Raw genomic sequence first — 23,391 nt, 5'->3', positions numbered from 1 at the left:
ACTCCCGGGATGGGGGTCGGGAAGGGGCACGGATCCGCCCGGCAGCATTCCGGGGATCCTGTGCCACGGGTGCTGATCCCGCTTTCTTTCCATAGGGATGAGGGAGGGGAATGGATACGACCCCGCGCCCACCAGTGAGTCCCAGCAGCGTGTGTGGATCCAGATCCTCTGGGCAGGGATCCCAGGATGGAGGCCGGGATTCCAGAGGGGAACTGGGGCCTAATGGTTGGAGCGGGATTGGAAGGGGATTCCAGCTCAGGGCAGGATTCCAGAGTGGACTCAGGTGGAATTGTGGACTGGGATCAGGGCTGGATGTTGGAGTGGGATTGGGGTGGGATGGACAGAGTGGGATTGGGGTGGGATGGACGGAGCAGGATCGGCAGAGATTCCAGAGCAGTTCCTACTCTCCCTGGGCTCCACAGCTGGCTCCATCCCCTGGGATGGGAACAGGGACATGGTGACTCCTTTCTCCTTGCCCCCAGTGTGGTTGCTCCAGGATGGATCAGGATTGGGGACCCCTCTCTGCACCCCCCTTGTGTCACCCTGTTCTGGGAGAGCTCTGGGGGGACATCAGCACCCCAACACGGCATCCAACGCATCCCAAATTGTACTGGGACCCCTTTGAACTTGGAATTGAGGGGAACCATGGAAAACCCTTCTCAGAGAGAAAATTGGGTGACCCGAGTCCTGGATGCTTTTAGGAAAGAGGTCTGAACATTTCTTGAAGAATGGAGGGGGGTGACTTTTTTATTCTTGACCTTTCCAGTCCTCCATTTGGGGGCAGGATGTCCTGTGGGCCAATGTTTTGTTCCCTTTGCAGGGAGTGCAGCCTCAGAGGGCTGAGCCCTCTCTGGCTGGGCTTGGCCTCTCCTGCAGAGACTCAGGCCTGGCTGGGCTGCCCCAGGCAGACGCTGCAGGAAGAAGAGCTCAGGCCGCCTGGCTCTGGTGTCCCTGGGGCTCAGCCTGTGCCCCATTGCTGGGCAGGGGCTGAGCCCCACCTCTGCCTCGGGGCCTTGGCCAAAGGGCTGGCAAGGAAGAGGCCCAGCAGCCTTGGGGCCTGCCCAGCTTTCCTCCTCCCTGGGGGCTCTCAGTCCTCCCCTGACACCGTGTGGGCCCAAGGCCTTGCTGGCTTCGGGCTCACGGCCCGCCGGCACCATCCCAGCGGCCTGACCCCCCTCCTTCCCCTCTCTCCAGCCTCTCCTGCCTTTGCTGGCAAGGGGCCATCCAAGGAAAACCCTGGTTCTCAGCAATGGCACCTGTGGCACGGCTGCAAGGCTCGAGTGGGCCAGGCAAGAGCAGGAGCAGCGAGAGCCTGAGGAGCCAGGAGATGCCCTGGCTGGGCATCGTGCTGCTGCGGGACGAGCTGACACCTCTGCACAGTCTCTGCCCGTCCCTGCCAGCCGACTTCTGCCCAGGCTCTGGGCACGGGGACGCAGCACTGACAGTTTTCAGCCCCCGCGCTGTTCCACAGAGGCTGTGATGTCACAAGGCCCTTGCCTGGCAGCCAGGAGATGGGCAAGGCAAGGCAAGGACGGAGCCTCGGAGCCACCAGCACGCTGTCCCCAAAGGCTGGGCTGGCACAGAAGCCCAGAGTCCCTGAGCTTGGCAGAGACTTGTGAGATCAACTGGCGTCCAGCCTACGCCCCATCCCCAGCACGTCAAGCAGACCACGGCACTCAGTGCCATGGCCAGTCTTTGCTTAAACACCTCCAGGGACGGTGACTCCACCACCTCCCTGGGCAGCCCATTTCAATACCTAATCCCTGTTTCTCTCCAAAAAGTCCTGCTCCTGTCCCTGACAAACAGCCCCTGACAGGCAGGTCCTCGTGTCCTCTTGTCCTGTCGCCTGTTGCCTCGGAGAAGGGGCTGACCCCCACCTGGCTCCAGCCTCCTGTCAGGAAGTTGTGGACAGGGAGAAGGTCAGCCCTGAGCCTCCTCTTCTCCAGGTTGGAGAAGCCCAGCTCCCTCAGCTGCTCCTCACAGGCCATGCACTGCAGACCCTTGCCCAGCTCCATTGCCCTGCTCTCCACCCACTGCAGCCCCTCAAGGTTCTCCCTGAATTGAGGGGCCCAGAGCTGGACACAGCACTCCAGCTGTGGCCTCACCAGTGCCCAGTCCAGCAGAAGCATCACTGCCCTGCTCCTGCTGCCACACTCTTTCTGATCCAGGCCAGCCTGCCCTTGGCCTTCTTGCCCACCCGGGCACCCGCTGGCTCAGGTTCAGCCTCTGTCCACCAGCACCCCCAGGGCCTCTCCCACGGGGACCCTTTGCAGCTCCTCTGCCCCCAGCCTGGAGCTGCAGGGGGTTCTTGTGGCCAGAGGCCCCAAAGGCACCAAAGGCACTCTTGAACCTCATGCCCACGGGCTCGGCCCAGAGGTCCAGCCTGTCCAGGTCCCTCTGCACAGCCTTCCTGCCCTCCAGCACATCCACACTGCAAGCCAGCTTGGGGTCCTCTGCCAATTTGCTCATGGAAGACTCAATGCCCTCCTGCACATCCCCACGAAAAATAGGCAACAGGACTGGGCCTGTTACCCAACAAGTTCTAGTGCTTGACAAAGGAGCCCACCCAGCAGTGGGGAGAAACTGCTGGCAGGAGATTGAATGGGGGCAATAGACAATGGATGATGGACAAGTTCTGGCCCATGGCCATTTGTTAGAAAAACAAAGTAAAAGTTTAAGGCCTGCCGTACTTCAGTGGTCAGAGACCTGGCAGAGAAATCTCTTTTTGAGACCTGGACACCAAGAAGGCAGAATTTCTAAACCACAAAGACCCTTAGAGAAACCAGAGACAAAGATAAAACTAACACAGACAGTAACTGAGGCTCTCCCTATCTAGGGAAAAGACAAGAAAAGGACAAAAACTGTGGACTATATATCATGCAAAGCGAGAAATCAAGAGCCAATGGAAGAGAGAATAAGAATTCCTGCAGAGAACTGGTAAGTCCAGGGACAGGAATTCCTTTGTCTGCTAAAATGTAGAAAGAGTTAAAAGTTTTGAGAACTGATGTACAGGTGTCAGAGAGCAATCCTGTGTCCCTTCAGTGCTGAATGAAGTAGGGTCACCTCTGGAACCCAACCAACTGCTCAGAGATTTTATTCCCCGGCTTTCACTGACAGTTTCTGGGGACCCAGATGAGACAAAGCAGCGCCGACAGGGCAGAGCAGAGGAATCGTTGGCCCTGCAGCGTGTACCAAAGGAGTTTTGGGGAGATCTTCCAGTTCCCTGGTCTGGAGAGTTCACCACGCCTTCTTTTCTGGGAAAAAGAACAGGCCATGAATTTTGGGTCCTTTTAAGGCCTTTTGCCTGCACATAAGGCACAGCAATGGGAAGGACGCAGCGTGAGGCTGAGAGGATTCTGTCCTGGTTTGTGGGCTTGGGTGAGATTGGGCCAGAATTACAGGACACTTGTAAAATCTGGGCTTTGGGAAAGGTTGGGGAGGGTTGGGAAAGGTGTTCAAAGGGTGTTTTTGCCTGAGGTGTTAAACATGGGAGTCGGTCTATCTTCCCAATTCCCAAGAGAAGAGATCCCAGAAAGCTCCCCTGCAGGTTGTGTTTTAGGGAACAGGAGAAGAGACCGAGGGTAAGAGGTTTCTTTCCTGGAGGGCAGGGCTGTCGTTCACTTGCAGGAGCCCTGCGCTGAAATTGCCAGTCTGACTGCCCAAACTGAACACAGCTGAAGATTCCTGACAGACAAAAAGGGCCAGGACAGAAAGCTCTTGCTGCCCATGGAGTGCCCAGGGTGGCCCCCCAACTGCATCTGAAACCCGAATGTTCCAGGCTTTCTTTCCTGGGGGAAAGGCCGGGACATCCCAAAGAGTCCCGTGGCAGACAGGTGGGGCTGCACTGTGGGGGTGTGAGGTGTTGGTTCTTTGGTTTCCAGGGGCTATTCCAGAATGGAGAGGACAGGCTGTGACATCCCAAAGGGGCCCATGGCACAGGGGTGGGGCTGCACTAGGGGCTGTGAGACATTGGTGTTTTGGTTTCCAGCAGCCATTCTGGAATGGAGGGGATAGGCCGTGACATCACAAGAGGGCCCATGGCACAAAGGTGGGGCTTCACTTTGGGGTTGTAGGGCGTTGGTTCTTTGGTTGCCAGGGCCCATTCTGGAATGGAGAGGACAGGCTCTGACACCACAAAGGAGCCCTTGGCACACGGATGGGGTTGAACTGTCACATGGGGGGGGCTTGGTTCTTTGGTTTACAGAGGCTATTCCGGAATGGAGAGCATAGGCCAGAATGGATAGGACAACAAAAGGCCCAAAGCACATGGGTTGATCTGCACTGTGGTGTGGGGTGTTGGTTCTTTGGTTGCCAGGGCCTATTCTGGAATGGAGAGGACAGGCTGTGACAAGAAGTGCCTGTCAGATCTGCAAAGACAGATGCAAAAGAATCTTATGTGGGCATATTCTCTGCTCTGCCCTGCACACCTTTGTGCTGGGGTCAAAACTCAGCCTCTCCGCTTCCCTCTCCTGAGGGACTTGTTCTTAGACATCCCTTTCCCCTGCGCTCCTTTCAAAAGCCCTCCTGGCAATTCTCAAACCTGTACCCGGCTCTCATCCCCTCTCTGTCCTCTTCCCAATCCCCTGGTCAATCCCAACATCCCAGGACAGGGATCCCAGTTGCTTGGCTGCACTCCCACCTAGTTCCATATGCTGGGCCATGATATCCCAGCACTGGAGCAGCCAGGTCAGCAGGGGCTCTCCCAGCTGGAGACTGAAATCTTTTCACATCTCTCACAGGTCAGCCAGGGATGGGGATCTGGTGATTATCTCTGGCCCTGCCTCTTGCTCCTGTTCTGAGGGCTCTGCTTCCCCTTCATCCCTCACTAACTGAGCTGATTTGGTCTTGGATTTCTTCTGTAGAGGGACAACTGCTACTGGCACAGGTTGTTCCTCTGCATTTTGAGTGGCCACGGTACCTCTTGATCTCCTTTCCTCCTCCTCCCCCTGAGGGCACTGGGTCTTCGTTTAACAAGGTTACAACTTAGAAATTAAGAGACTTCAGGTGGAAGTGTGGAAAAGAAGCAGCTTTTTATTAACAAAATCTGAATAAACAACAAATGGTGCAACCAAAAACTTTCAGAAGAAACCAAACAAAGTCCCAAATCCCCAGGTGGGGGGGAGAAACTGTCCCGGCAGTTCAAAGCTCTCGCAGCCCCGTGTGCTCGCAGCCAGCAGTGAAGGAGTCCCTTTTCCCAGGGGCAGTCCCCAAAGCAGAACACCTCGCTCCCAGATGGGTCGGGCTCTCTCTCTCTCTCTCTCTCTCTCTCTCTCTCTCTCTCTCTCTCTCTCAGTCGCTCTCCACAAGGTGTCCAGGGGGAAAAATCTTCCTCTCAGGAAAGGAGAACAAGGTGGCCAAAACCAGCTCCCGCTCTGTCGGGTCCCGGACAAACCCCAAAAGCCCCCGAACAAAGGACCCCCCGCCCTCCCCGCGGCCACCGCGGTGTCCCCGAGAGCCGCCCTCCCCCCACTGCCCCTGCCCAGCGCCTGCGGCTCCGCTCCAACCCACCCCATCCCGGGAGACACAGATGGCAATGGGGGGGACACTGGGAAACAATTCCAACACCTCTTTTCAAACCTCTGACACCTGCTTCCCAGACATTCCCAAAGAAGGGGCTTCCCGTGGCCTCGAGCCAGGGACCGACCTTTGTATTGAACCAACTCCTGGGGAGACACGTTCCCATCCCTGTCCCCATTCCAATTCCTGGGGTTCCCATCCCTGTCCCCATTCCCATTCCTGGGGTTCCCATCCCTGTCCCCATTCCAATTCCTGGGGTTCCCTCTCCCCATTCCCACTTCCTGCTGTGCCAACCTGCTCCCAGTGTCCCCATTCCTGTCCCCACTATCCCTATCCTGGTCTCCCATGTCCCCATTCCCATTCCCGATGTCCCAATTCCCATTCCTGGTGGTTCCAACCTGCTCCCAATGTCCCCACTCCCATTCCTGGAGTTCCCATGCCCATTCCTGCTGTCCCCAACCTGCTCCCAGTGTCCCCATCCCTGTCCCCAATGTCCCCATCCTACTCCCCCCTGTCCCCATTCCTATTCCTGGTTCCCACAGAGGAACTGCCGGATGCTGGAGGAGGGAGCCAGGATTTATTGCCCAAAGCAGGAGATTTTCACACCCAAATTAAAGCCTCAGGAATAATTGTGGTCCTGGGTTTCACATGGGAAAAAGCAGGAAGTTGATCCATCGGGAAGAGCCGCAGGGGGGTCGGGGTGGGTGGGAGCAGCGGGATGAGTTCTGCCAGCAGCTCCAGCCTTTCTACAGGGAGAGGGAAGGGGCGGATCCAGCTCCAGGATTGCTCAGGCTGTGATTCCTGCTGGGATGAGAGCGGGGAAAGGAGTCACCATGTCCCTGTTCCCATCCCAGGGGATGGAGCCAGCTGTGGAGCCCAGGGAGAGTAGGAACTGCTCCGGAATCCCACCTGATCCTGCTCTGTCCATCCCACCCCAATCCCGCTCCATCCATCCCACCCCAATCCCACTCCAGAATCCAGCCCTGATCCCAGTCCACAATTCCAACTGATCCCACTCTGGAATCCTGCCCTGAGCTGGAATCCCCTTCCAATCCCACTCCAGCCATTAGGCCCCCATTCCCCTCTGGAATCCCGGCATCCATCCTGGGATCCCTGCCCAGAGGATCTGGATCCACACACGCTGCTGGGACTCACTGGTGGGCGCGGGGTCGTATCCATTCCCCTCCCTCTTCCCTATGGAAAGAAAGCGGGATCAGCACCCGTGGCACAGGATCCCCGGAATGCTGCCGGGCGGATCCGTGCCCCTTCCCGACCCCCATCCCGGGAGTTACCGGATCGGAGCTTCCAGACACCGACTCCCATGAGGCCGATGATGATGATGATGGCAGCGATGACGGACACAGCCACCCACACCGGGCTGGAATTCCAGACGGATTCCGGCTCTGGGAAGGGCAGGAGGGGGAGGAGGGGGAGGGTTACCCCCATCCCGCTGTCCCACACTCCCAAATTCCCCCTTCCCAAACCCCCAGTTCCCACATTGCCCGTTCCCAGCCTCACCCCAGGCGAAGATCCCGGGCTCTGGCATTCCGGCGTGCTCCACCCGGCACCGGTACTGCTCCCGCTCCCCCGGCAGCGCCTCGATCCTGGCCCAGCTGTGGAAGGTGCCGTCGCTGTTGGGAACGATCCCGCCCCACTCCGTCTCCTGATCTCGCAGTTCATCCCCCTTCAGCCAGTTGATCCCGATCATCCCGGGGTAGAATCCGTACGCGTGGCAGGACAACGTCAGGATCCCGTGTTCCTCTTTCCCGGACACATGGACATCGGGGGGATCTGGAATGGGATAATGGTGAGATCCATCCATGGAATTCCCATGGGAATGGGACTGGAGGGAGATCCATCCACAGAATTCCCATGGGAATGGGACAACAGTGGGATCCATTCATGGAATTCCCATGGGAGTTGGATGACTCAGATTCATCCATGGAATTCCCATGGGAATTCCCATGTTCCTCAGTTCCACCCTCCCAAATCCCACATTCCCAAATGCCACATTCCTATGGGAATTGTGTCTCCCTCACCTTTGCACTCCAGCGCCTCCCGCCCATATCTGACGTATTTCTGGAGCCATTCCACACAGCTCTGTGCCAGGTTAGGCTGAAGAGCCTCGTACCCTTCGGATTTCCATTTCCTCTGGATGATCCGGGCAGCTCCATCGGCCGCCATGAAGGTCCCGGTCTCCGGGGAGAAGGAGATGAAATCCCGCCCGTCGATGCCGTACCGAAGGGTTCTGCGGACACTCCCGTCGGACAGGAGGTCACAGCCAGAAAGCTGCTGCACTGTGTGGAGACCTGGGGGGTGGGATCGGATCCATGGAGACCCTGGAATTCCAGCCCTGTGGAGCCCCAGAGTCTGATGGAGACACACAGAGCCTCATCCCAGCCTTTGGAGCGCCTTGGATCCACATCCCAGCCCCACACATCCCATCCCATTCCCCAGCTCCCCCCACTCACCCCCACTCCAGTTGTACCAGCCCCGTGCTATCTCCAGGTTGTCGGCATCAATGAACCGGTTCCTCTCATTGATCTGGGTCTGTCTATCCCAATATCCCGGCTCGGCTCCGGCCGCCATCCACGGCGTCAGCGGCTCCAGCCGGTCCCGCTCACTGTCGTAGCGCACGAAGGGGATCCCGTCCACGTATCCCATGGACAGGAATTGAGGGATCCTCGGGCTGGGCTCCGAGTGGAGAACTGGGGGGACACGGAGATTTGGGGGGTCTGGGGGTGTCCATGGGTCGAGAAAAGGGGGAACTGGGAGAGCTGGGAGAGCTGGGAAGGGGGCTTGGGGATCCCAGGGAAGTTGGTGCAGGGGGTGTCAGTGCTGGGGTAGGGGGTGCCAGGGGTCCCACTGCACGGGATTGAGGGTTCAAGGAGGTCCCAGCATCAGGGAAAAGGGGGATACGGGGATTGGGAGAGGTGGAATTGGGGGGTCCAGGGGGTCCCTCTGCCCAGCAAAGGGGGCCCAGAGGTCCCCAGGGTTGAGGAAACAGGGTGGGGAAATGTGAGATGGCTGGGAATGGGGGTCCAGGGTGTGCCAGGATCAAGGAAAAGGGGGCATCTGGGAATTGGGAGAGGTGAGATGGTCGGGAAATGGGCTGCAGGGGGGTCCCAGTGCCCAATAGGGGCATGCAGGGGGTCCCAGTTGCAGAGAAGGGGGTTCAGGGGGGACTGGGTGGTGGATAAGGGGGTTCAGGGGGGTCCTTGTGCCCAGGAATGGAGGTTCAGGGGGGTCCCAGGGTCAGGGGAAGGGGGGTGAGGGCACTGGGAGAAGTGGGATGGAGGTTCAGGGAGTCCCTGTGCCCAGGAAAGGGAGGTCCAGCGGTCCCCAGTGCTGAGGAAAGTGGGGTCTGAGGGCTGGGAAAGGCGGGAATGGGGGTCCAGGGTGTCTCAGGGAGAAGGAAAAGGGGGCTGTGGGGACTGGGAGAGGCAGGATGGCTGGGAAAGCAGGTGCAGGGGGGTGTTGGTGCAGGATAAGGGGGTTCAATTGGGTCCTGGAGCCGGGGATGGGGGTTCAGGGGGATCCCAGTGCCCAGGAATGAGGGTTCAGCGGGGTTCCTTCCCAGGAATGGGGTTCAGGGGGGCTCCCAGTCCCGGGAATGAGGGTTCAGGAGGCCCCAGTGCTGGATAAGAGCATTTAGGGAAGTCCAGGTGTTGGGGCAGAGGGTCAACAGGGAGGTCCCAGTGCCAGGAAATGGGGGTTCAAGGGGGTCCCGGTGCCCAGGAATTGCGGTCAAGGGTGTTCCCGGTGCCTGGGACCCCCCTGCAGGAAGCACAGGGAGTGGAGAACTGGGGGCGTCACAGAGATTGGCGGGTTCGGGAGGTTCAAGGGTCAAGGAAAAGGGAGGATCAGGGGGCTGGGAGAGGTGGGATTGTCAGGAAAAGGGTCACAGGGGGGTATTTGTTGAGAATAAGTGGGTTTGGAGGGGTCCTGGAGTCGGGTATGGAGGTTCAGGGGGTCCTGGTGCAGGATAAGGGGGTTCAGGAAGGCTTCCGTGCCCAGGAATGGAAAATGGGGGGTCCTGGTGCCGGATAAGGAGGTTTAAGGGGGTCCCGGTGCAGAGGGACAGGGTGCAGGGGGGTCCCAGTACCCGGAAATGGAGGTTCAGGGGGGTTCCCATGCCCGGGAATGGGTGTTCAGGGAGGTCTCCTTCCGGGAATGGGGGCTCAGGGGGTTCCCGTGCTCAGCAATCGGGATTCAGGGGGTCCCGGTGCTGAGGGAGAGGGTGCAGGGGGGTCCCGGTGCCCGGAAATGGAGGTTCAGGGAAGTGCCGGTGCCCGGCAATAAAGGCTGAGGAGTTGCCCGTTCCGGGGGTCCCACTTACCCTCGGGCTGCCCCCCCGAGACCGCCAAGACCCCCAGGAGCGCCAGGAGCGCCCCCAGCCCCAGCGCTGGAGCCATCGCGCTGCTCCGCTGGCCCCGCTGGGCGCAGTTCGGGAGACGCGAAAGCGAAAGTGGCCGAGGGAGCGCGGGGGGCGGGCCCGGGGGAATTGCCGGGAATGCCCCGGGATCCCCTTCGGGACCCCTCCCGGCACCGGCCCGGGTCCCCCCGCCACCCCCGGGCCCCCTGGACGGGCCCGAGCGGCGGGACCCCCGGGCCGGGCCGAGCTGAACTCGCGGGCCCTGCGCTTAAACTCGGCCTTAAAGGCGCCGCTTTGGGGCCAAAGCGGGGGAAGCGCCGCGATCAGCGGATGCCGCGGGGGCGGGGGGCGATCGCCCTGGGCCAGTGCCCGCCCTGGGCAGCCCCCACTGCCCCCCGCAGGGGTCCCGGGGTCAAGGCAAAGGGGGGCTCCCAAAGCCCCTGCCAGGGGGGAGCGGGAGCTGGGGCAGGAGCTCCGTGGGGAGAGAAAAGGGGGGGACAGCGGGATGGGGGTCCCGGGGGGGCACACACGCTCCGGGGGGGACACACGACCCCCGGGGACCCCCCTCAGCTCCTCCCGCGGGCGGAGGCCGAGCCCCAGCCCAGGGAGACGAAGGCAAAGACGGAGCCCCGACCCCCGTCAGCATCTTGGGGGGGCGGGGGGGGCAGGACCCGGGAAACGGCGGCGGCTGCTGGGAAGGGACCGGGACGGGACAGGATGGACTGGGATGGATTGGGACGGACTGGGATGGATTGGGACGGACTGGGATGGACTGGGACAGACTGGGATAGACTGGGACAGACTGGGATGGACTGGAACAGACTGGGGTGGACTGGGACAGACTGGGATGGACTGGGGTGGACTGGGACAGACTGGAATGGACTGGGACAGACTGGGATGGACTGGGACAGACTGGGACAGACTGGGATGGACTGGGACACCGGGATCACCAGGACCAGGACCCAGGAGGACCCACGGGAGCAGGATCTGAGCACACTGGGACCCTCCAGGACCAGAACTGGGGCAACAGGGATCATACTGGGAACATGCTGAGACCACACTGAGGGTCTACTGGGAGCAACTGGGAGCATGCTGGAGGCTACATGGGGTATACTTGGATATACTGGGAGTGACTGGGATCTTACTGGCAGAAACTGGAACCTCACTGGGGCAACTGGATGTGCCTGGGAATGACTATGAGCCTGCTGTGGGCTCTACTGGGCTATACTGGGAGTGTCTGTAACCATAGTGGGGGTGACTGGGACCACACTGGGAGCAACTGGGATCATGTGGAGGGGAACTGGGACCATACTGGGGATGACTGGAAGTTGCTGTGAGTAACTAGGTTCATGCTGGAAGTATTGGGAAACTGGGAATGAGTGGGACTCACTGGGGGAAACTGGGAGAGGCTGGGGCTAACAGGGATCATGCTGGGACTGAGTGGGAGCATGCTGGGGGTGACTGGGATACACTGCCTAAAGCCCCTCTGTGTGGCCCCACAACCAGCAGTGCTGATGAGACCCTTGGAGCTCTCTGGGGCCGCAGCAGCTGCAGGGACTCTGCTCCAGCACGGGCTTCCCACGGGCTCACATCCTTCTTTGTGGGCATCCCCTGCTCCGCCGTGGGCTCCTCCTTGGGCTGCAGGGGAATCTCAGCTCCAGGCCTGGAGCACCTCCTGCCCCTCCTCCTGCACTGCCCTGGTCACTCCCACTATCATCCCAGTCACTCCCAGTCACTCCCAATTGGATCCCAGTTGCCCCAAGGTGGTCCCAGTTGCTCCCAGTCCCCCCCAGGATGGTTCCTTTCCCTCTCAGGGACTCCCAGTCTGAGTCCAGTATGGCCCCAGGCACTTTCAGTCACTGCCTGGAGGAGGCCATTTGCCCCTGCATGGTCCCAGTTGCTCCCAGGATGATCCCACTATGAGTCCAGTCACCCCCAGTATGATCCCAGGAACTTGCAGACACTTCCAGTATGAATCCAGTTTGATCCCAGTCATCCCCAGTATGGTTGCAGTGCCTCTCACATACTCCCAGTATTACTGCAGTCACTCCCAGTATGGTCCCAATATGAGCCCAGCAGGGGCCCAGCTGCTCCCACTCTGATCCCAGTTGCCCCCAGTGTGGTTGCTCCAGGATGGATCAGGAATGGGGACCCCTCTGTGCCCCCCCCTTGTGTCACCCTGTTCTGAGGGAGCTTTGGGGGGACATCTGCACCCCAACACGGCATCCAACGCATCCCAAAGTGTCCTGGGACCCCCTTGAACCTGGGAATTGAGGGGAACCATGGAAAACCCTTCTCAGAGAGAAAATTGGGTGATCTGAGTCCTGGATGCATTTAGGAAAGAGGACTAAACATTTCTTGAAGAATGGAGGGGGGTGACTCTTTTATTCTTGACCTTTCCAGTTCTCCATTTGGGGGCAGGATGTCCTCTGGGCCAAGGTTTTGTTCCCTTTGCAGTGAGTGCAGCCTCAGAGGGCTGAGCCCTCTCTGGCTGGGCTTGGCCTCTCCTGCAGAGACTCAGGCCTGGCTGGGCTGCCCCAGGCAGACGCTGCAGGAAGAAGAGCTCAGGCCGCCTGGCTCTGGTGTCCCTGGGGCTCAGCCTGTGCCCCACTGCTGTGCAGGGGCTGAGCCCCACCTCTGCCTCGGGGCCTTGGCCAAAGGGCTGGCAAGGAAGAGGCCCAGCAGCCTTGGGGCCTGCCCAGCTTTCCTCCTCCCTGGGGGCTCTCAGTCCTCCCCTGACACCGTGTGGGCCCAAGGCCTTGCTGGCTTCGGGCTCACGGCCCGCCGGCACCATCCCAGCGGCCTGACCCCCCTCCTTCCCCTCTCTCCAGCCTCTCCTGCCTTTTCTGGCAAGGGGCCATCCAAGGAAAAGCCCGGTTCTCAGCAATGGCACCTGTGGCACGGCTGCAAGGCTCGAGTGGGCCAGGCAAGAGCAGGAGCAGCGAGAGCCTGAGGAGCCAGGAGATGCCCTGGCTGGGCATCGTGCTGCTGCGGGACGAGCTGACACCTCTGCACAGTCTCTGCCCGTCCCTGCCAGCCGACTTCTGCCCAGGCTCTGGGCACGGGGACGCAGCACTGACAGTTTTCAGCCCCCGCGCTGTTCCACAGAGGCTGTGATGTCACAAGGCCCTTGCCTGGCAGCCAGGAGATGGGCAAGGCAAGGCAAGGACGGAGCCTCGGAGCCACCAGCACGCTGTCCCCAAAGGCTGGGCTGGCACAGAAGCCCAGAGTCCCTGAGCTTGGCAGAGACTTGTGAGATCAGCCGGGGTCCAGCCTACGCCCCATCCCCAGCACGTCAAGCAGACCACGGCACTCAGTGCCATGGCCAGGCTTTGCTTAAACACCTCCAGGGACGCTGACTCCACCACCTCCCTGGGCAGCCCATTTCAATACCTAATCCCTGTTTCTCTCCAAAAAGTCCTGCTCCTGTCCCTGACAAACAGCCCCTGACAGGCAGGTCCTCGTGTCCTCTTGTCCTGTCGCCTGTTGCCTCGGAGAAGGGGCTGACCCCCACCTGGCTCCAGCCTCCTGTCAGGAAGTTGTGCACAGGGAGAAGGTCAGCCCCGAGCCTCCTCTTCTCCAGGTTGGAGAAGCCCAGCTCCCTCAGCTGCTCCTCACAGGCCATGCACTGCACACCCTTGCCCAGCTCCATTGCCCTGCTCTCCACCCACTGCAGCCCCTCAAGGTTCTCCCTGAATTGAGGGGCCCAGAGCTGGACACAGCACTCCAGCTGTGGCCTCAGCAGTGCCCAGTCCAGCAGAAGCATCACTGCCCTGCTCCTGCTGCCACACTCTTTCTGATCCAGGCCAGCCTGCCCTTGGCCTTCTTGCCCACCCGGGCACCCGCTGGCTCAGGTTCAGCCTCTGTCCACCAGCACCCCCAGGGCCTCTCCCACGGGGACCCTTTGCAGCTCCTCTGCCCCCGGCCTGGAGCTGCAGGGGGTTCTTGTGGCCAGAGGCCCCAAAGGCCCCAAAGGCACTCTTGAACCTCATGCCCACGGGCTCGGCCCAGAGGTCCAGCCTGTCCAGGTCCCTCTGCACAGCCTTCCTGCCCTCCAGCACATCCACACTGCAAGCCAGCTTGGGGTCCTCTGCCAATTTGCTCATGGAAGACTCAATGCCCTCCTGCACATCCCCACGAAAAATAGGCAACAGGACTGGGCCTGTTACCCAACAAGTTCTAGTGCTTGACAAAGGAGCCCACCCAGCAGTGGGGAGAAACTGCTGGCAGGAGATTGAATGGGGGCAATAGACAATGGATGATGGACAAGTTCTGGGCCATGGCCATTTGTTAGAAAAACAAAGTAAAAGCTTAAGGCCTGCCATATTTCAGTGGTCAGAGACCTGGCAGAGAAATCTCTTTTTGAGACCTGGACACCAAGAAGGCAGAATTTCTAAACCACAAAGACCCTTAGAGAAACCAGAGACAAAGACAAAACTAACACAGACAGTTACTGAGGCTCTCCCTATCTAGGGAAAAGACAAGAAAAGGACAAAAATTGTGGACTAAGTATCATGCAAAGTGAGAAATCAAGAGCCAATAGAAGAGAGAATTAGAATTCCTGCAGAGAACTGGTAAGGCAATGGACAGGAATTCTTTTGTCTGCTAAAATGCCGAAATAGTTAAAAGTTTTGAGAACTGCTGTACAGGTGTTAGAGAGCAATTGCTGTGTCCCTTCAGCGCTGAATGAAGTAGGGTCACCTCTGGAACCCAACCAACTGCTCAGAGATTTTATTCCCCGGCTTTCACTGACAGTTTCTGGGGACCCAGATGAGACAAAGCAGCGCCGACAGGGCAGAGCAGAGGAATCGTTGGCCCTGCAGCGTGTACCAAAGGAGTTTTGCGGTGATCTTCCAATTCCCTGGTCTGGAGAGTTCACCACACCTTCTTTTCTGGGTAAAAGAACAGGCCATGAATTTTGGGTCCTTGATTTTAAGGCCTTTTGCCTGCACATGAGGCACAGCAATGGGAAGGACACAGCATGAGGCTGAGAGGTTTCTGTCCTGGTTTGTGGGCTTGGGTGAGATTGGGCCAGAATTACAGGACACCTGTAAAATCTGGGCTTTGGGAAAGGTTGGGGAGGGTTGGGAAAGGTGTTCAAAGGGTGGTTTTGCCTGAGGTGTTAAACATGGGAGCGGGTCTGTCTTCCCAATTCCCAAGAGAAGAGATCCCAGAAAGCTCCCCTGCAGGTTGTGTTTTAAGGCACAGGAGAAGAGACCGAGGGTAAGGGGTTTCTTTCCTGGAGGGAAGGGCTGTCGTTCACTTGCAGGAGCCCTGTGCTGAAATTGCCAGTCTGACTGCCCAAACTGAACACAGCTGAAGATTCCTGCCAGACAAAAAGGGCCAGCACAGAAAGCTCTTGCTGCCCATGGAGTGCCCAGGGTGGCCCCCCAACTGCATCTGAAACCCAAAGGTTCCAGGCTTTCTTTCCTGGGGGAAAGGCCGTGACATCCCAAAGAGTCCCGTGGCAGACAGGTGGGGCTGCACTGTGGGGGTGTGAGGTGTTGGTTCTTTGGTTTCCAGGGGCTGTTCCAGAATGGAGAGGACAGGCTGTGACATCACAAAGGGGCCCATGGCACAGGGGTTGGGCTGCACTAGGGGCTGTGAGACATTGGTGTTTTGGTTTCCAGCAGCCATTCTGGAATGGAGGGGATAGGCCGTGACATCACAAGAGGGCCCATGGCACAAAGGTGGGGCTTCACTTTGGGGTTGTAGGGCATTGGTTCTTTGGTTGCCAGGGCCCATTCCGGAATGGAGAGGACAGGCTGTGACACCACAAAGGAGCCCTTGGCACACGGATGGGGTTGAGCTGTCACATGGTGGGGGTTTGGTTCTTTGGTTTCCGGATGCTATTCCAGAATGGAGAGGAGAGACCAGAATGGATAGGACAACAAAAGGGCCCAAAGCACATGGGTTGGTCTGCACTGTGGTGTGGGGTGTTGGTTCTTTGGTTGCCAGGACCTATTCTGGAATGGAGAGGACAGGCTGTGCCAAGAAGTGCCTGTCAGAACTGCAAAGACGGGCGCACAAGAATCTTATGTGGGCATATTCTCTGCTCTGCCCTGCACATCTTTGTGCTGGGGTCAAAACTCAGCCTCTCTGCTTCCCTCTCCTGAGGGACTTGTTCTTAGACATCCCTTTCCCCTGCGCTCCTTTCAAAAGCCCTCGTGGCAATTCCCAAGCCTGTACCCGGCTCTCATCCCCTCTCTGTCCTCTTCCCAATCGCCTGGTCAATCCCAACATCCCAGGACAGGGATTCCAGTTGCTTGGCTGCACTCCCACCTAGTTCCATATGCTGGGCCATGATATCCCAGCACTGGAGCAACCAGGTCAGCAGGGGCTCTCCCAGCTGGAGGCTGAAATCTTTTCACATCTCTCACAGGTCAGCTGGGGATGGGGATCTGGTGATTATCTCTGGCCCTGCCTCTTGCTCCTGTTCTGAGGGCTCTGCTTCCCCTTCATCCCTCACTAACTGAGCTGATTTGGTCTTGGATTTCTTCTGTAGAGGGGCAACTGCTACTGGCAAGGGTTGTTCCTCTGCAGTTTGAGTGGCCACAGCACCTCTTGGTCTCCTTTCCTCCTCCTCCCCCTGATGGCACTGGGTCTTAGTTTAACAAGATTCCAACTTAGAAATTAAGAGACTTTAGGTGGAAGTGTGGAAAAGGAAAAGAAACAGCTTTTTATTACCAAAATCTGAATAAACAACAAATGGTGCAACCAAAACCTTTCAGAAGAAACCAAACAAAGTCCCAAATCCCCAGGTGGGGGGGAGAAACTGTCCCGGCAGTTCAAAGCTCTCGCAGCCCCGTGTGCTCGCAGCCAGCAGTGAAGGAGTCCCTTTTCCCAGGGGCAGTCCCCAAAGCAGAACACCTCGCTCCCAGATGGGTCGGGCTCTCTCTCTCTCTCTCTCTCTCTCTCTCTCTCTCTCTCTCGGTCGCTCTCCACGAGGTGTCCCGGGGGGAAAAATCTTCCTCTCAGGAAAAGAGAACAAGGTGGCCAAAACCAGCTCCCGCTCTGTCCGGTCCCGGACAAACCCCAAAAGCCCCCGAACAAAGGACCCCCCGCCCTCCCCGCGGCCACCGCGGTGTCCCCGAGAGCCGCCCTCCCCCCACTGCCCCTGCCCAGCGCCTGCGGCTCCGCTCCAACCCACCCCATCCCGGGAGACACAGATGGCAATGGGGGGGACACTGGGAAACAATTCCAACACCTCTTTTCAAACCTCTGACACCTGCTTCCCAGACATTCCCAAAGAAGGGGCTTCCCGTGGCCTCGAGCCAGGGACTGACCTTTGTATTGAACCAACTCCTGGAGAGACACGTTCCCATCCCTGTCCCCATTCCCATTCCTGGGGTTCCCATCCCTGTCCCCATTCCAATTCCTGGGGTTCCCATCCCTGTCCCCATTCCCATTCCTGGGGTTCCCATCCCTCTCCCCATTCCCATTCCTGGGGTTCCCATCCCTGTCCCCATTCCCATTCCTGGGGTTCCCATCCCTCTCCCCATTCCCACTTCCAGCTGTGCCAACCTGCTCCCAGTGTCCCCATTCCTGTCCCCACTATCCCTATCCTGGTCTCCCATGTCCCCATTCCCATTCCCGGTGCCCCAGTTCCCATTCCTGCTGTCCCCAACCTGCTCCCAATGTCCCCACTCCCATTCCTGGAGTTCCCATTCCCATTCCTGCTGTCCCCAACCTGCTCCCAGTGTCCCCATTCCAGTCCCCCCTGTCCCTATTCCTATTCCTGGTTCCCACAGAGGAACTGCCGGATGCTGGAGGAGGGAGCCAGGATTTATTGCCCAAAGCAGGAGATTTTCACACCCAAATTAAAGCCTCCGGAATAATTGTGGTCTTGGGTTTCACACGGGAAAAAGCAGGAAGTTGATCCATCGGGAAGAGCCGCAGGGGGGCCGGGGTGGGTGGGAGCAGTGGGATGAGCTCTGCCAGCAGCTCCTGCCTTTCCACAGGGAGAGGGAAGGGGTGGATCCAGCTCCAGGATCGCTCAGGCTGTGATTCCTGCTGGGATGAGAGCGGGGAAAGGAGTCACCATGTCCCTGTTCCCATCCCAGGGGATGGATCTGGCTGTGGAGCCCAGGGAGAGTAGGAACTGCTCCGGAATCCCACCTGATCCTGCTCCGTCCATCCCACCACAATCCCACTCCAGAATCCAGCCCTGATCCCAGTCTACAATTGCACCTGATCCCACTCTGGAATCCTGCCCTGAGCTGGAATCCCCTTCCAATCCCGCTCCAGCCATTAGGCCCCCATTCCCCTCTGGAATCCCGACCTCCATCCTGGGATCCCTGCCCAGAGGATCTGGATCCACACACGCTGCTGGGACTCACTGGTGGGCGCGGGGTCGTATCCATTCCCCTCCCTCTTCCCTATGGAAAGAAAGCGGGATCAGCACCCGTGGCACAGGATCCCCGGAATGCTGCCGGGCGGATCCGTGCCCCTTCCCGACCCCCATCCCGGGAGTTACCGGATCGGAGCTTCCAGACACCGACTCCCAGGAGGCCGATGATGATGATGATGGCAGCGATGACGGACACAGTGTCCTAGTTAGAACAGCTGGGACCGATTCCTCACTGGATGGGTGTAGCCCAAAACTGTGGATTCTCTGGCCTTCCATGCCATTTTCCCAGGAACTGTTGTCAGGAGAGGACTACCAGGTGGGGGGGATGTCCTGAGCACCCTCATACCCTTTTATGGACTGAACATCCTCATAGCCTTTTATGGAATTCCCCGCACTGAGGGAAGAACTAAGCATCCTTTTATGGAATTTCCCGCTGTGAGGGGAGGACTGGGCATTCCTGCCTGAACTGGAGAATATATAAACCTGGAGTTTCAGAACCTTTTTAGCACTCGTGGGATCCAGAGGAGGACTGCAGCTCACCGCTCTCAACCAGCCTGAGACCACCCCCCTCAACTGGACTGCAATCCCCACTTTTGACCAGACTGCAACAGCTCTCTCACCAGTAGGTTTTTTTTCCCCTCTCCCTTTCCTTTGGACTTTGGGGGGGGGCCCAAGGAACAGCACTTTGTTCATGGCCCAGGGTGCTGGGTTCTACATTTGGGTTTTGTGGATTAAAACCAATTGCTTGTCTGTATAATCAGACTTATTGGGCAAGGGGGGCCCAAGGGGGGCCCAAGGGGGGCCCAAGGGGGCTGGGCCAGGGGGGGAAGGGCTGCAGGGGGTGGATCCCGGAGGAGGAAACCCGCCAAAAGCGGCGGCCCAGCCGAGGGAGGAGCCGAGCGGGAGCACAAAGAAGAGCAGCCCAAAGGTCCTGGCGGTGGCTCGGCAATGGCGGGGGGGGCGAGAGCGGTTTGGGGGCCCCCGTGAGAGCCGGGGGGGAACCCCGGTAGCCGCGGAGTGGGGAGAGCGGAGAGGGGCGATCCCGGAGCTGGGGGACCCCCGGAATGCTGGAGGGGGGGGAGCAGAGAGGGAGCGCCGGGCCCCTTAAGCGGGGGTCCCGGAGAGGGGGAAGGCCTTGGAGTGTGGAGAGGAGGGGGGGCCTTGAGGCGGGGTGGGAGCCGAGAGCGCCAAGAGGTTTGCGAGGCGAGAGAGGAGGGCCGGCCGGCCCCGGGAGGCAGAGTGGGGAGAAGTGAGCCCTGGGACCCCCCTGGCAACACTCAAGGGGACCCCGGTGAGTGGGAACCCCCCGGAGCCGTGGGACCCCCGACAGCCCGGAGAAGGGGGACCCCCAGTGCAGGCAGAAGTGCCATCAGGCCAGACAGGGGGGACGCCCCTAACCCTAGAGAGCAGAGAGGGGGAACTCCTGGGAGGGGTTTTTGGGCTGAATGTTGTTGTTTTGGGGGGTTTTATGGGCACAAGATGCCCGGTGAGTTCTAGGGATTGACTTGGGCAGGAGAAACTCCCAAGGCAACGCGCTCACCCCTTGTTTTTCTCCCCTCCCCGGCGGTCAGGGCCGTGCTGTTGGTTGCCGATCCCGGCCGGCTGACCCAAGAGCCCGGCCACGTGTGCGGGGCCCGATCCGCTCCCTGCTCTCGTTGCCCCGGGGCAGCCTCTGGTGTCCCCCCGGCTGTGGGGGCGTTTTGTTGGCTCGGGCACAGGCGGCCCTTGTGCGGGGCTGTGTGCCGGGGGGCTGTTGGGGGTCCCCGGTGGGTGTTTTGGGGCGGTGTCGGGGTGGGTTTTGGGCAGAGCCCCGTGGGTGGTCGGGGGGCTGCGGGTCCCCCCCTTGTTGGGGGTTGGTGTTGGTGGGTGAGGCCCCGGCGGCTCCATTGTGAGCCCGGTGTGGGCGGGGGGGGCTGGTCCGGGGGAGCCGGAGGGAGCCGAGGCAGCGGGTTTGGGGAGCCCTCGGGAGAGCCGGGGGTTGGGGGAGGAAGGGCGGGAGCCCCGGAGTGTGGAGAGTGGAGCGGGGCGATGGCGGAGCTGGGGGACCCCCGGCAGGCTGGAGGGGGGAGCAGGGAGAGGGAGGAGCCCCGGGAGGCTACAAGGGGGGGTCCCGGAGAAGGGGGAGCCTGGGCAGTGGGGACCCCTGGGATCCCCGGGCCAAGAAAGTGGAGAAGGTGGAGAGGGGGAGTGTCTGGGAACGCGGCCCCCTGAAGCAGAGAGTGAGGGGAGAAGGGACCCCTGGGACACCCAAGAGCCCCGGCATCCCTAAGAGGGACCCCCAGCAGCCCAGAGAGGGGAGAGCCCGGAAGGTAAAGGTGCAGAGAGCAGAGAGGGGAAACCTCTGGGAGGGTTTTTTTGAGCTGAATCTTCATATTTTGGAGTATTTTTTTTGCTGACTCTTGATCTTTTGCAAATTTGCGGGGAGTTAGAATGATAGAATCATAGAATCATAGAATCGATTGGGTTGGAGAAGACCTCCGAGATCATCCAGTCCAACCCTTGGTCCAAATCCAGTCCATTTACTAGATCATGGCACTCAGTGCCACGTCCAATCTGCGTTTAAAAATCTCCAGGGATGGTGAATCCACCACCTCTCTGGGCAGCCCATTCCAATGCCTGATTACTCTCTCTGTAAAGAATTTTCTCCTGATATCCAACTTAAATTTCCCCTGGCGGAGCTTAAGCCCGTGCCCCCTTGTCCTATTGCTGAGTGCCTGAGAGAAGAGACCAACCCCCACCTGGCTAGAACTTCCCTTCAGGTAGTTATAGACGGTGATGAGTCATCTCTGAGCCTCCTCTTGTCCAGGCTAAACAACCCCAGCTCCCTCAGCCTCTCCCCATAGGACTTATGCTCCAGTCCCTTCACCAGCCTTGTTGCTCTTCTCTGGACCCGCTCCAGATCGGAGTTTGTGCTGGTTTTTTTTCCCAAATCTTGTTGTTTTTTTTTTTCTGGGCTGAATGTTGGTGTTTTGGAGGTTTTCAGGGACACAGGATGCCCGGTGAGTTCCAGAGATGGACTTGGGCAACACACTCACCCCCTTTTTCCCCCCCATCCATCAGGATTTCTGCTTCCCAAAGCTTGGGCGGATGGAGGAGGAGGCTGCGAGGAAGAGGAAGATGCCGCGGGCCCCCCAGGCAGGTGAGGAGGAAGTCAGTGCCCCTTTGGGTCGGTCTTTTGTCTTTTGTGGCCGTCCTGCCGGGGCCGGAGTTGGGGGGATGTCCTTGGGCTTCCCTGTGGGCCGGAGGCAAATCCCCTGCGTGTCCTTGTTGCTTCCTGCCCCAGGCCCCGAGGTGAGGCCGGAGAGCGCGGAGGACAAATCCCGGCGGCAGAGCCTGGTGGGAGAGGCCGTTTTGAAGGGCTCCCCGGCGCAGGAAGGCAGCGGGGAGGAAAAGGGCCGGAGATGCCCCCGCAGGAGAGGCTCCAAAGCCAGCCCAGGGGGCTGTGAGGAGGAAAGAGCCAGCGTGTGCCGGGAAGGCGGCCGGAGCTTGAGGCGGAGCTGCGAGCTGGTGGTCCCTGAGCAGCCTCCCAGCAGGGAAAAACCCTTCAGGTGTTTGGAATGTGGGAAGAGCTTCAGTAAGAGATCTGACCTCCTGAGGCACCAGCACATCCACACTGGGGAACGGCCCTACACGTGTGGGGAGTGTGGGAAGAGCTTCAGTGACAGCTCCAACCTCCGCAAGCACTGTCGCATCCACAGTGGGGAACAGCCTTACACCTGTGCGGAGTGTGGGAAGAACTTCAATCACAGCTCCAACCTGCTACGACACCAGATGATCCACAGTGGGGAAAGGCCCTACATGTGTGAGGAATGTGGGAAGAGCTTCAATCAGGTCTCCAACCTGCTCCGACACCAGATGATCCACAGTGGGGAAGGCCCTACACGTGTGCGGAGTGTGGGAAGAGCTTCAGGGACAGCTCCAGCCTTTGCAAACACCGTTGCATCCACACCAGGGAATGGCCCTACAAGTGCTCGGAATGTGGGAAGAGCTTCAGCACAAGCCCCAAGCTGCACAGCCACCAGCACATCCACACTGGGGAACAGTCCTACACGTGTAGGGAATGTGTGACAGCTCCACCCTCTACACCCACCGTCGCCTCCACATCAGGGAGAGGCCCTTCCACTGTGGGGAGTGTGGGAAGAGCTTCAGGCAGAGCTCTTCCTTGACCTCCCACCAACGGACCCACCAGTAATGGAAGCCCCGAGTGCCCCGACTGCGGGAAGAGCTTCGGCCGCTGCTCCAACTCCATCAGCCATGGGAGGAGCCGCGTTGGATGATCCACAGGGACCCCCGTTGGGCACAGACCTGGTGTGCTGGTTTTAAGGTAAACCAGCAGGGGAAATGACAGTGGTGACATCACGGGGACATCGATGACATCACAGGGACATTGGTGACATCACAGGGACAGCGGTGACATCACAGGGACATCAATGACATCACAGGGACATTGGTGACATCACAGGGACATTGGTGACATCACAGGGACAGTGGTGACATCACCGGGGCGTAATTTTGGTGTGAAAATCTCCTGCTTTGGGCAATAAATTCTGGCTCCTCCTCCAGCATCCAGCAGTTCCTCCCTGGGAACCAGGAATGGGAATGGGGACAGGGGGAATGGGAATTGGGACACCTGGAATGGGAATGGGAACACCTGGAATGGGAATGGGAACATTGGGAGTAGACTGGGAACAAGAGGAATGGGAATGGAGACATCAGGAACTGGGAATGGGGGCACCTGAATTGGGAAAGGGGACACCGGGGAGAGGGATGGAGACACTGGGAGCAGGTTAGGGACACCAGGAATGGGAATGGGGAAACCAGGAATGGGAATGGGGACACCTGGAATTGGAATGAAGACAGCAGGAACTGGAATGGGAAGACCTGGAATGGGAATGGGAATTCGTGGAATGGGAATGGGAACACCTGGAATGGGAACGGGAACATTGGGAGCAGATTGAGGACAACAGGAATTGGAATGGGGACACCAGGAATGGGAATGGGAACACCTGGAATGGGAATAGGGAAAACAGAGTTGTGATGGGAACACCTGGAATGGGAATGGGGACAATAGGAATGGGAATGGAGACACCTGGAATGGGAACACCAAGAAGTGGGAATGGGGAAAACAGAAGTGGGATGGGAACACCAG

At 59.1% G+C, this 23,391-nt stretch overlaps 2 protein-coding genes and 1 long non-coding RNA gene across 4 annotated transcripts in view; 1 reads left to right on the top strand and 2 right to left on the bottom strand.

Annotated features, from left to right (window-relative positions):
* The window catches only part of LOC113998761 (class II histocompatibility antigen, B-L beta chain-like), a 181,529-nt gene that overhangs the window by 91,993 nt on the left and 66,145 nt on the right, over positions 1-23,391 (top strand). The gene's annotated exons all lie outside the window — the stretch shown is intronic.
* On the bottom strand, positions 6,282-9,932 carry LOC113991289 (class I histocompatibility antigen, F10 alpha chain-like). The gene is made up of 7 exons (XM_039388208.1): positions 9,857-9,932; positions 7,989-8,225; positions 7,557-7,826; positions 7,036-7,308; positions 6,810-6,920; positions 6,673-6,711; positions 6,282-6,321 (listed from the first exon to the last, which is right to left on the bottom strand). Exons 1-7 carry the CDS (start codon positions 9,930-9,932, stop codon positions 6,305-6,307), a joined length of 1,023 nt encoding a protein of 340 aa, XP_039244142.1. The 3' UTR covers positions 6,282-6,304.
* Positions 17,862-18,467, bottom strand: LOC120324645. Of its 2 annotated transcripts, none has more exons than XR_005566110.1 (3): positions 18,369-18,467; positions 18,232-18,270; positions 17,862-17,902 (listed from the first exon to the last, which is right to left on the bottom strand). It is a non-coding gene; the product is annotated as an uncharacterized LOC120324645 (long non-coding RNA). The 2 variants fall into 2 exon arrangements; XR_005566109.1 differs by having other exon boundaries at positions 17,866-17,905.

Source organism: Pipra filicauda, unplaced genomic scaffold (genome assembly GCF_003945595.2).
Source record: "Pipra filicauda isolate LSUMZ 115617 unplaced genomic scaffold, ASM394559v2 scaffold623_size210332_pilon, whole genome shotgun sequence".
Classification (NCBI taxonomy): Eukaryota; Metazoa; Chordata; class Aves; order Passeriformes; family Pipridae; genus Pipra; species Pipra filicauda.
Note: the sequence above shows the minus strand (reverse complement) of the source record. Positions and strands in the feature narration are given on the sequence as shown.